At 38.5% G+C, this 13,647-nt stretch overlaps 1 protein-coding gene across 1 annotated transcript in view; it reads right to left on the bottom strand.

Moving 5' to 3' along the window:
- The window catches only part of TBC1D8 (TBC1 domain family member 8), a 73,941-nt gene that overhangs the window by 52,563 nt on the left and 7,731 nt on the right, over nt 1–13,647 (bottom strand). The window contains exon 2 of the mRNA XM_077814505.1: nt 3,556–3,666. Coding sequence (XP_077670631.1) covers nt 3,556–3,666 — 111 coding nt within the window. The remainder of the gene's footprint in view (nt 1–3,555; nt 3,667–13,647) is intronic.

The following is a 13,647-nucleotide window of genomic DNA, read 5'->3' as shown; positions in this document are numbered from 1 at the left end:
GGACTAGCTTCTTCATGAATCAGTCATTAATGGTGTCTAGAAATTTTATCTCTGGATTCCGTCCTGAGGTGACATACCCAGTCAATATGAGATTAATTGAAATCTCACATTATTATTGGGTTTTCTTTGTTTGTAGTCTCTCTAATCTCCCTGACCATTTCACAATCACCATCACCACCCTGGTCAGGTAGTTGGTACCATATTCCTACTGCTATATTCTTCTTGTTCAAGCATAGAATTTCCATCCATAGAGATTCTTTGGTACAGTTTCACTCATTTCAGATTTTCATCTTATTTGACTCTGCTTTTGTTCACATATAGTACCATTCTCCCACCAGCATGACCTACTCTATCATTCCTATGTATTTTGTTTCCTTGTACTACTGTGTCCCATTGATTGTCATCATTCCACCAAGTTTCTGTGATGCCTATTATATCATTATCCTCATTTAATATCAGGCACTCAAGTTCACCCATCTTAGTATTTAGACTTCTATCACTTGTAATCAAATGAAAAAGAGTCCCATTCAATTACATCGCACAAAGGCAGACAGCTAAATATTGAAAAATTTTATAAGTACTTATATAGAATCATAGAATCATGATTCTATATAAGTACTTATAAAATACTTATATAGAATCATGATTCTATGATTCTATATAAGTACTTATAAAATTTTTCAATATTTAGCTGTCTGCCTTTGTGCGATGTAATTGAATGGGACTCTTTTTCATTTGATTGTTTTTCTTCAGCTCCTGCTTGTACTTTATCAACTTCTATCCACTCCTCTTTACTAGGACAGAGAGAATCCATGTTAATAGATCCTCCCCTAAGGGATGTATTTATCTGAACCATGTGCTCCTCTCTACCTGTTGACTGTTCCACCTGCTCTTAGTTTAAAAACTCCTCTACAACTTTTTTACTTTTACATGCCAGCAATCCTGTTCCGTTTTAGTTTAGATGGAGCCCATCCTTTCTGTATAGGCTTCTCCCCTTCCAAAAGGATCTCCAGTTCCTAATAAACCTAAAACCTCCTCCCTAATACCATCGTCTCATCCATGCATTGAGACCCTGCAGTTCTGCTTGTCTAATTGTCCTGAACATGGAACTGGAAGCATTTCAAAGAATGCTACCATGGAGGTTCTGGACTTAAATCTTTTAAGTAACAGCCTAAATTTGGCCTCCAGGACCTCTCTCCTATCCCTCCCTATGTCACTGGTACCTACATGTACTATGACCACCGGCTCCTCCCCGGCACTATGCATAAGTCTATCTAGATGTCTTGAGAGATCCACAACCTTCGCACCCAGCAGGCAATTCACCATGGATTCTCCCAAGCATCACAAACCCAACTACCTATCTTTCTAATAATCAAATCCCCCATTACTATTATCTGTCTGTTCCTAAAAAGTCACCTCCCTCAGAGGGGGATCCTCAGTGCAAGAGGATACCATGGCATCATCTGCGAGGATGTCCCAACTATGTGACTGTTTCTCTCCACTCCAGCTTGATGTTTTCCTTTCCGGAGACTTTCATCTTCCTCAACACTATAGAGGCTGTCAGACTGGGAGTGGGACCGCTCTACTGTGTCCCGGAAAGTCTTGTCTATGTACATCTCTGTCTCCCTTAGCTCCTCCAGCTCAGCAACTCTGGTGTCAAGAGATTGTACTTGGTCTCTGATAGCCATGGGCTGCTTGCACTGAATGCACGCAAGGCAGGCAATCATTTATGCTGCATTCAGTGCAATAAACTGGTTAGCTCCCCCTCTGCTGCTGAATCCATACTATAGATTAATGCAATATTGATCTATTCAACCAGAATTATCTTCTACTGTCTTGAAAAAATTAACTGTTACTTACAACAATACATCTTGTAAATCCATTTGGTGAAGGATGGCAATTCAAGATCTTAAAGAGTTATTTGTTAAAGGCTTTCTAAAACTTCTATAACCTATACAAAAAATCTTAACCATTCTAGTCAAACAAGTGAAGTGGGAAAAAAAAACCAAAAAACAGCTGCCCTAGCAGGCTGAAGAAATCTGCAACGAGTAGAGTAATGATCAACCCGAGAGAGAGGTATTACCTAGATCTTACTGAGAAAGGGACCTAAGCATTCTTTGAGATGAACATTGATTTGCATTTTAAAATGCAAAACTCATTTTCTTCATTACAAGAGCAATATTTAAGAGCATGAAGTATTCTCTTCACAAAACATTCTCTCTTTAGTGGTGTGTTCTTACCTTTCAAATAAACAAAAAAAAGAGTACCAAATCAACAGCAATTATGAAAATGAGGAAACAGTATCACCTAACCATAGCCAAAAATAACATGGAGAACAGACTCTCTGCAAGCTTCCCCAAACAAATGTAACAATGCACATCAATCCTGACCTACTACCCTTTGCTCCAATTTCGTATCTTCAAAATACACTAAAAATCATACAGTGGTTTTGAGGTACAGACAGGCATCCATAGGGTAGTGTTCTCCAGTGCATGGAGCACTTCCTCAAGGGGATACAAGGGAGAGCACACACGCATGCACCTTCAAAACGTGAAATGTGTGTAGCTGATGAAGCGACATCTACCAGAGTTCTCAGTAAGCCATAAACAACAAGTCTAATGTGTGAACTGCCTCACTAATTTCAATTAATACTAAATCTAACACCGTTAGTGATATTTTAAATGTCAACATTGTTAACTATTTCACTGCTCAATCCATGAAAAAAAGGAGAGGAAATATATTATGAAGATCTACACCAGCATTTTCCAAAACAGGAGGAAGAATGAAGGACTAGCCAGGAGAGCACAGAAAGCGTATAAAAATGCCTACATTAAAATTGGTAGGCTTTAAACACCACATAGCAGGGTTGCTATGATTTACAACTGGTTTATTTTTCTAAAAGGGTGTTCAGCTTTGAAAAGCATGGGAAACATTGCATTAAGAATTAGTTTAAAGACTAGCAAATTCAAGTCTTCAGAGTGCACTATTCTTATGGGTCACCTAGCACTATGATACTTTAAAACATTTATTATTTAAAAACATTTCGTATTTTTTAAAATCATTTCTTTCATGAGATTTTATTGTGATCAGAGGAGCTGGGAGACTTTTTTTTTTTTTAAATAAACTGCAGGTAAAAATTAACTACTGATACACGTGTTGAAGACAGACCAGACCAAAAAGCCTCCTGCTGCAAGTGTCCTGCACAGGCTACTATCTGAAATGATAAATATGTGAATGGAATGACGACATTTTGTAACAGACAGAAAAATTGAAAGGCAGCAACAGCCAGATTTTTTGTTCTTCCTTAACAGAAGAAAACATTCCCTTATGTTATTAATACCTTGAAATATAACCAATAAGTATTTTAGTTGTTAAACAAGTCACAGCCAGTAGCCTTTACACACACACGAGGTTACTAATTTTGGTTACCTTCAGCTTCTTGGACATGCAGATACTGAGCATGCTCAGAATTTAGCTTTGGGGATTTTTTTTAATTGGTATGTAACTCACCAGCGGCTATGGCCCAGTAAACTTCTGATCCATTCAATAACTCACCACATGCTATGGCAGAGTAAACTGGTGATCCCGGAACTTGAAGTAAAATTCGAAATGGAGCAACACGTGCATTAGAATCTAGCACTGCATCCAGGGCACCCACCAAACGACCTGAACACACACAGAAAAGGAGAATGACGTGTTTTAACAACAGCAGCACCAACTCTCACTGAGACCAGTTTATCACTACTAGACCTATTCATGTTTAAGACCCTCAGATTAAGCACAGAACAAAATTATAACAAAGCTCTCCAATATTGGCTTGTAAAATGGAGAAGTGTTCAAATGCACCAGGGACTAGAAGACCAGGAAGACCAAGTTTTTATGCTTCTAGTTGGTTTGTTATGCCATATATACATAAGACTAACAGAAGCTTTGAAACTTAAGCTATGGTTAAGAAAAGGAGTACTTATGGCACCTTAGAGACTAACCAATTTATTTGAGCATAAGCTTTCGTGAGCTACAGCTCACTTCATCGGATGCATACTGTGGAAAGTGTAGAAGATCTTTTTATATACACACAAAGCGTGAAAAAATACCTCCTCCCACCCCATTCTCCTGCTGGTAATAGCTTATGTAAAGTGACTACTCTCCTTACAATGTGTCTGATAATCAAGGTGGGCCATTTCCAGCACAAATCCAGGGGTTTAACAAGAACGTTGGGGGGGGGGGGGGAGGAAAAAACAAGGGAAAATAGGTTACCTTGCATAATGACTTAGCCACTCCCAGTCTCTATTCAAGCCTAAGTTAATTGTATCCAATTTGCAAATGAATTCCAATTCAACAGTTTCTCGCTGGAGTCTGGATATGAAAGTTGCTATATTACAACAAAAAAACTTCAAATCCAGACTCCAGCGAGAAACTGTTGAATTGGAATTCATTTGCAAATTGGATACAATTAACTTAGGCTTGAATAGAGACTGGGAGTGGCTAAGTCATTATGCAAGGTAACCTATTTTCCCTTGTTTCCCCCCCCCCAATGTTCTTGTTAAACCCCTGGATTTGTGCTGGAAATGGCCCACCTTGATTATCATACACATTGTAAGGAGAGTGGTCACTTTACATAAGCTATTACCAGCAGGAGAATGGGGTGGGAAGAGGTATTTTTTCATGCTTTGTGTGTATATAAAAAGATCTTCTACACTTTCCACAGTATGCATCCGATGAAGTGAGCTGTAGCTCACGAAAGCTTATGCTCAAATAAATTGGTTAGTCTCTAAGGTGCCACAAGTACTCCTTTTCTTTTTGCGAATATAGACTAACACGGCTGTTACTCTGAAACCTGTCATTAAGCTATGGTTAGAATACATAAACATGTATTATTTAGAACAGTCTCAAATGCATTGTGTCTCAGAGTCTATTCCATAATAATTGGCTCCTGAGTAAAACAAGTCTTAGCATATTATTGCCAGCGTTTGAACTGGAGTCATGAATTGGCAGGTGAAAATATAACACAAAGAAAGTACCAAACCGTCTCCAACTATGACAGGAAAAACAATCAGAAAAAAAAATCAAAATTCCTCCAACTACAAAAGATGAGCACTTAAAATGTGCATTCCCTTTTGCCTCATAAAAAGTTCTAATTCTATAAGATGGTCTTAAAATTCTGTATTTTGCCAATAACAATAATACAATTAGGAGCACCCTGTGAGTCCGCATCCAGTCATCAGAGGAAGCTGTAGGGCAATGGCATAGCACAGTCTAGCCTGCAAGTTTCAAAATATTGAAGACCAGGTGATTAACAAAGGAAGAAACAGCCCAGACTAATTTTTTCATCCTGATAATAAACCTATCAGTTGGAATTTTTAAAAGCGTTTAGTTTAGGTCTCACCTTGGCCCCATTTAAGTCACTGGCAAAGTTAGACCAAGCACTTCTGAAAATCCTGATAAAAGGTCAGACTTGTAAAATATGGTTATTTTTAGAGAATACAAGAAATGCACCCATACAATGAAGCCATGTAAGTACATGAAAAATGACGGGCATTTATCTTGTTTCTCAGTTTGTGCAAATTAAATTCCCTTTTCTGTCCCTGAATGACTGATCACAGCAGCCAATTCCTCTTTTCACTCTGTACTTCTGCTTACCAGTTCCATAATGTTCACTAAGTTTCCAATAAAGGAAAATAGTAAATATCACTCACTCCCCAGATTGGCTAGGTTAGCCACAGTTTAAATATTATAAAAACAAAATACTAAGAAGCCAAAACTAAGATGAATCCTTTTAATATATTATATTTTAAAAAAAGATCTTAGCCAGGTTCATTCACAAACTCCAATGATGAGTCACTGGAATATATATCTGAAGTCTCCCTCTTCAGTTAGTTTTGTATTTTCATAATTAATATCATACATTAGGAGCCTGACTGAACTTCCATTTGTGTCTATGGAAAGACTCTCATACACTTATGTGGGATTTAGATTAGGCCCCAATCTATTTTCAATTTGGGTAAGATGGAAGGTGCTTTCTAGTTTTACAAGTAAGAATGTTGTCTAGATTTCTGATCTCACATATCTGCTGCTGATTCCAGGGCAGTAAAACAAAGGTGCACCAGTGATGCAGAATAAGCAATTTATGCACGTTTCACACCTGTATTTTGATTATTTTCTTCAAGAGAGAAAAATATTAAGTATTTAGTGCAGGCTAAAACAATTTCCTCATTTGACATAAAAGCATAACAATAATCTTTCTGAGGTAGCCTCATTACTATACTTTAGCACGTCTATTTTTGAGGTGCTACAGCAATGGCATAGGTTGAAATTTAACTGAACAAGCTCCAAAAATAGATCTTTCAATGATTAAATCAGTGAGTGCTACAAAAACTATGCAAGTTAGCCAAAACTTGTACACGAACCTGGTGAAGATTGAGTACAAAGTTTAATATTAAAGAAGGGACGAAAGCTACTTAAATTATTCAAATGGTGCTGCTTTCCAAGTGTTTTTTCCTATCATATAAACTCTGAACTCCGCTTAATACTTGTATCATACAACAACTGCACAGTGCTTCCTGCTGAATGAACCAATAAAAGCATGCAAACAAAAGAACTTTCTAAAGGGACACAATTTGAATTTTAAAATCAACTTTTTCTTTAGATTTTTTTTTTATGTTTCTGATAGAGCACCATTTAAAACAGTCCTTATATTTTTTAAAATTATTTTTCCTACATATTATACAGATACACACACACACACCACTCCCCGTTGATGTTTAAGGGTCTTCTTAACCATGAAGAAACGGATTGACTTTTACAGGGAAAAGCAAATCTTACTGTCCATACAAGCCTATCAAATAAAACAAACTAGAAAAAAAAAAAGAAAAACATGTTTTACTAACTTTATTCTAGTAATCATAGGTCTTTCTTGATACCATGTATGGAACAAAAATTTCAGAAGTAAATATGATTTTCAAGTTCATTGCATTCTTTTAAACAATAGTACTACCAAGCTCTCTATTTCAATTTTTCAGCTTCAAACAATGCAAAACCATTTCAGGAGGGAAAAATAAAGCCACCGAGAATAAAATGCATTTGATTTTTTACTGCACTACAGAAAGCTGCAGCCACAGGTTTTCTAGTAAGACTTCAGAGTCCAGAAACAGATCATCTCATAAACATCACAAGTCTTTTCATGATTTTATCACGATTACAAAGAATGTTGAAATGCAAGGGGAAGCTCCGAGTCCAATGTGGACATCAGACAAGGCTGGGGGAAGAAGAGGGAAGAAAATTGCTTTTCTGCTCTAAAATCAGTTTGTGCTCAATAACAAACACTTTCCCTGGACATGGGATTTCAAAGCAAGTGTTTAACTTGTATTCTTATGGAAACAAACAGCTCTCTAAAACAAAATTTGCACTCTTACTGTGGATCATGGGTCTTAACTACAATTTTTGTTTAGTTACATTTCAGAGGTCTATCTTTATGCACATTTAACACAACCTAAATAGTGCAAATCAAACACTGTAAAGTTACACCTTATATGGAAAGTACAACTAAATCAGAATTACAATAAAAGTTTCTACCCTGAAATCCATTTTAGAGAGTTCACATTATTTTATGCATACCAGTTCAATCAATAAATGAATCCAAGGACAAGCTAGCAGGAGACTGAAGCACTATTTTCAGATCCTGTGACAGACAGGCAGGGTCTTTGCTTTACCAAGATCATAGTGTAATCTAATCAGCCTGGAAGCAGCACACTACACAGCTGTATGATTAGGCCTTCTTATTCATGCTAATTCCAACTGTGTGTGTAACACAGCTGTGCACCCGTTTGTTTTGTTTTGTTTTGTCTGGGGAGAAAATTAAAGTGATACCTTTCTGGTTATCAAATAAACTTGCAGAAGTATGATCCACCATCTGAGCTTAATCTGTATTTACCTGAAACCTCAGAGAGAAGATGATATCACAAATTGCAACGTATGACCCTGTACTTTGAGTACCACAACTCACAGCTACAGTCTAGAAAAGGACCAATTACAGTAAAGCCACCTGAAAAACACTGATTTCTATTTAAAACGTATTTATTCAAACTCTCAGGAATGCAGATTTCTCTAAATTGGTGTGAATTATCCATATGATATTTGAAGAATTCCACTAAACTTTGAGAGACTGGATGTTAGAAAATTAAAGCTGGACTCAAAGTTAGACACTTTGAAATCTGGGTTTGTGAAAAATATTGATTCTTTCCATCTGTCAATTCAAGATTTTGGGGAAGTAGCCTAAGATGTAATTAATTAAGACAGGTCAGGTAGCACCTGATCCAAAGATCCCCCTTTACAGAACAAAAGGCTCTCTCTGCCCATCGGCACTGCACCTAACAAGTCTTTAGGTAAAACTAAGGTAAAGTTTTCAAAAGCGCTTATGTCCCCATTTACAAAAGTGGCCTGGGCAGTTAGGATCCTAAGAGTTTTTTGAAAGTCAACAGGACTAGGAGCCTAAAAGCTCAAGCCACTTTTGAAAAAGTCACTTAGGGTGTTTCTACACTACGTCTAGAAGGTGGGATTGCAGCAAGTGTAGGCATACCCAAGCTAGTTTTGATTGAGTTAGCTCACTAAGGCCTTGTCTGCAGTACCGCGGTAAATTGACCTAAGTTACACTTCTCCAGCTATGTGAATAACGTAACTGGAGTCGACGTAGCCCAGGTCGACTTACTGCAGTGTCTACACCGCTCTGCGTCAATGGGAGATGCTCTCCCGTCAACTTACCTTACCAGAGTACTGGAGAGCGTTCTGCAGTTGATTTAGCAAGTCTTCACTAGACCTGCTAAATCGACCCCTGCTGCATTGATCACCGCAGCGTTGATCCTGGTAAGCGTAGACATGGCCTAAAAAATAGCAGTGTAACCACATCAGCATGGACTAGTCCATAGGTGCTGGATCTAGGGGTGCTCCTGCACCCCCTGGCTTAAAGTTTCCATCATATACAGGGTTTACAGTTTGGTTTAATGACTGTCAGCACCCCCACTATACACATTGTTCCAGCGCCCCTTGACTAGCCACTCAGTACAATCCTCTCTAGGACGCTGGATATACACCTGGGCAGCTAACTCAGGCTGCTGCAGCTACACTGCTCTTTCTATCCAGCTAGCTCGATTACAGTTAGCTCAGGTATGCCTACACATGCTGTAATTACTCCTCCTGATTGCTGTGTCGTCATACCCCTCCGGGCGCTTTTGAACATTTTAAACTAGTCTAGCAGCAGATTCTAGATTCAAGGGTTTACAAGAAGAGAGGCCCAAGCTTGCTGTAAAATTCTAGCTCTCCTGGCACATTACTTTGCCCCAATATATCAATACCCAGTAGCTCATTAAGCATTTTAGTGCCATGTGCCATCCCTGCCTCTCATATCCTCTCTCATCCAGAAGCTTATAAGCATAATCAAAACAGGAATATGGGAGCAAAACGAGTGGTCAGGTAAAAACAAAATGCTTTTACACAAAAGAGTAATAAATACACTGAATTAAAACAGGATGCTTCCATCTGTTGCAACATGGAGTGAGGTTCCAATTCAGGATGACAGCTAATGGTTGTGAGAAACACTTTCTGCTCTACATCCCAGATGACAGATATGAGACTTTGGGCAAGAAGTAAACCATGGGGAAAAAAAAAATCACACCAAGAAAATACAGAAGTTATGTCTTATCTAAAACTTTTAGAAATAAAAATGAACAATGAAATAACTTCTGAATGGAATTAAGTATTATTCACCCCTAGTTCCCTCAAACAATATATCTGAGTATTTTTGTTGCGAAGTAACATCTGAACAGCTCAATGCACTTTTCAAAACAGCAAATTAGAAAGTTACAATACCCTGTGAGGCTGGCAGCTACCTGTATGCTACAGATGGGCAAAGTGGTTAAGCAACTTTCCTGTTATCACGGAAGAACTCAGCAGAGCCAGGAAGAAAACCCAAACCTTCCAACTCAGAGACCCCAATTTTTCCCTTATGCTCTGGCTGTTTTACAGGTAGCTTAAGTGGCCTCTCCCTGAGGATTCAACCTGCAAAAGGGGAATCCCTGGATAGGGTAGAGCTATAACAACTGCCCTGTTCTGTTGATTCCCTCTGAAGCATCTGGTACCGGCCAGTGTCAGAAGACAGGATACTGGGCCAGATGGACCATTGGTCTGACCCAGTATGGCCATTCTTATTTTCTTACCAGCTCTACACCACCCTTCTGAACCTCTTAGCACAAGTGAGGCACATGGATGGAAACTGCCAAGTTCAACTGCTGTGTTCCAGCTATCAAAACATTCCATTGGGCTCACAGACAGTTGGACATAACTAACTGGAGCTGTCTAAGGCTGGTCCAACTCCAGGACAGTTAGCAGCATAAAGGCAACTTAAAGCACCTTTGCATCCCCCTACTGCTGATCTGCACTGAGCTAATTTCTGATGTAGCTCAGTATCTGGCCCTCATCCTTGTGGATTAAATATAGGCAAAGAACTCTGTTCTGGTGAACAGGTGTTTGGTATAGCAGGCTAGGGAACATCAAAACAAGGAAAACTTAGCACCAAAATTGGCATCAAGTTCTTCCTAGAACCAGTACAACATGACACTCTGATTTTGCTTGCAGCAGTTCTAAATGTTTTAGTCATGCAGCAGTGATGTTTAATAGATTCCTGCTTTCACTCACATTTCACTGAGGAACTTCTGCTTTATAGCTCTGTAATATCAGGAAAATTTTTGGTTACACAGACAGCTAAAGACTAGCAGATAAATTCTATCTTAGTTTACATCTCATACAAACATATGTTGATTTCACCGAGATTGCACAGGGTACAGATAGGGCAGGTTTCAAGCCAACAGGACACACACACAGTGGTGTATTTCTTGCTAGCTTTCTCAATTCAACTCAACAGAATTTATACCGATAGCAAGGAAAGCTATTTAAAGGGGGGGAAAAGATAAATTAATAGTACACTAACCCTGCTGTAACAAAAAACAAAACAAAAAATTCCTTGGTGACGATGCTGGTTTTACCACATTTGAAAAAAGCTCACGAAGCTAGATTTCATTACTAAGGGCCTGATGTGGCAAACGTTTATGCATGTGTAATACATTACACAAGAGTAATCCCACTGAAGTCAGTGGGACTACTTTCATGTGCGTTTGCAGGATCAGGCCCTTCAACACCTAGGCAACAAGTCAGTGCCTTAAATTTCTTTTTCACCATGTAAAAGTGAACTGAAATTACAATTGTTTGTGTTACTTCTTAAACTGAGTGTCCAGCATTATGTTCTTTGTGAAGTTGGAAGTTATCATATCCCAGCCAGCGAAGTTTTTACTTTTAATGGTATTATTTCACAAGTTTTCTTCAATGTTTTCTGTGGGTTTATATTACTCTGAGATTTAGCTACCCATTTGTTTCATATGCTAATATCCTTGGAAATTCAAGATATGATCATGGGGTCTGCTGTCATAGGGGTGCTGTAGGAGAGTGAAAGAGACGTGATATAGGAAGGGGAAGGAGGAAAGAGCAGAAGTATGCACATGCTTCCCCACTTCCTAAAAACCCACAATGTACTTCTCCTAGTCTGTTATGAAAGAACAAACATTTATCATGACCCCCTCTTCTCCTCAGGCCATTTTTCCAAGTATGCTTTTATCCACATATTTCTTGCAGATGGTTGTCACATTTATTTAACAGGAGTCAACATGACTGCAGCCTAAGATATACTAAGATAAGGTTGCCATCCATGTTGGTTCTAAAGTCCACAGAGCTAAAGGCTCTGTCACACTACAAGTCTAGAAAAACTGTTTCCAGCCTAAAATTAATGTACCTAATAAATATGTGGGACATATATGCTGCCTTTTGATAGTCCCTTAAATCACCACAATATAAATTCTGTTGAATACTGTCAAAAAAGAATCTCTCACACATTTTGTTGGTGCCATATAATGCCCCCACAAAGTTATTAGGAGCACTCTAGTACTACATAATTCTAGTAGCCACAAAAAAACCTTTAAAAATTACCCATCTTGTTGTTCTGCAGAGTGTGTCCACTACGACACAACAGAAACAAAAACACATTCCTTCTATATTTATTCCAATCTCATTTTAGCTGGTTAGTGATTTTCAGTGTTAAAGGGGCTGATGTTCACACTTTAAACAGATACAATCCATGCTGGTAGGCTAAATATTAGACCTGAAACTTCTGTTTTGATTTGCAGGTGCATTCATGGCTTTCAAGGCATCTAAAAACACACATCACTGCAGTATGTGTGTGTATGCATAATGTGCTGCTCCTCCACTCTGTTTGCTGGTTCCATTTTGCTTTGTAACCTGCGAGCTTATAAGATTAGAGCAAGGCAGAGCACACAGATAATGCCATATGCACACATCAAAAATACAAAATGTTTGTTGGTTTGGCCCAGCTGAGAAACTGGGCCTTCATATTACAGCCTTTGTTGAGGATTGAGAGTTATTTATGCATGTGATTCCCTGCTTTAAGTTATTTGCAGCCCAAATTCACTTGTGGAGACGTCACCTTCTTCGGGGAAAATTTAAGAAAAACATGTTTTTAAGAGAGACCTTTTAAGATGTTACAGTTAAAGAACAATATAAGAGGGAGGGAGAGAAATATGATCTCTGATTTCCAGCTGTGGACAAGGCTACAAAAACATTTTTGATTAAAGCCTAAAGGCAGGTCTCCACTTAAAGAACTGTAGCTGCACTGCTGTAGCACTTCAGTTAAGATGCTACTACGCCAACAAGAGAGCTTCTCCCAGCGGCAGAGTTAATCCACCTCCACGAGAGGCAGTAGCTATGGCGATGGGAGAAGCCCTCCCATTGACACAGCTCAGTCGACATCGGGGGTTAGGTCGATGTAACTGCATCGCTCTGGGGTGTGAAAAATCCACACCCTTGAGCGACGTAGTTATATGATGTAAGTTTGTAGGGTAAACTTGACCTAAGTTATTGAATAGCCTATTGGTCAGAAAGAATCGTTTTCTCCTATGAGGGGGAGTAGTGATGATAACTGTAACACCTGTTCTATGGAAGCTATTCCATACCCCTAATAATTTTTGTGGTCCTTCTTTGTACTTTTTCCACTTCTAATATATCTTGTTTGAGATGGGGAGACCAGAACTACACACAGTATTCAAGATGTGGCCGTACCATGGATTTCTATAGTAGCATTATGATATTTTCTATCTTTATTATCTGTCCCTTTACTAATGGTTGCTAACATTCTGGTAGCCTTTTTGAGTGCAGCTGCATATCGAGCAGATGTTTTCAGATAAATTTGCATGACTCCAAGATCACTTTCTTGAGTGGTAACACCTAATTTAAACATTTTGCCTGTATAGTTGGGATTGCGTTTTCCAATGTGCATTATCTTGTATTTATCAACACTGAATTTCATCTGTCTTTTTCTTGACCAGTCATCCAGTTTTGAGAGATCCCTCTGTAACTTTTTGCAGTAAATTTTGGTTTTAACTATTTTGAATAATTGTGTATCATCAGCAAACTTTGCAACCTCACGGTTTATCCCTTTTTTCCAGATCATTTTGACTATGTTGAACAACAATCGTCCCAAGTTTCTGTGATACCTATTATATCAATATCATCTTCATCTAATACCAGGCACAA

The sequence above is a fragment of the Eretmochelys imbricata genome, chromosome 1, assembly GCF_965152235.1.
Source record: "Eretmochelys imbricata isolate rEreImb1 chromosome 1, rEreImb1.hap1, whole genome shotgun sequence".
NCBI lineage: Eukaryota > Metazoa > Chordata > Testudines > Cheloniidae > Eretmochelys > Eretmochelys imbricata.
This window is presented reverse-complemented; position numbering and strand designations above follow the sequence as displayed.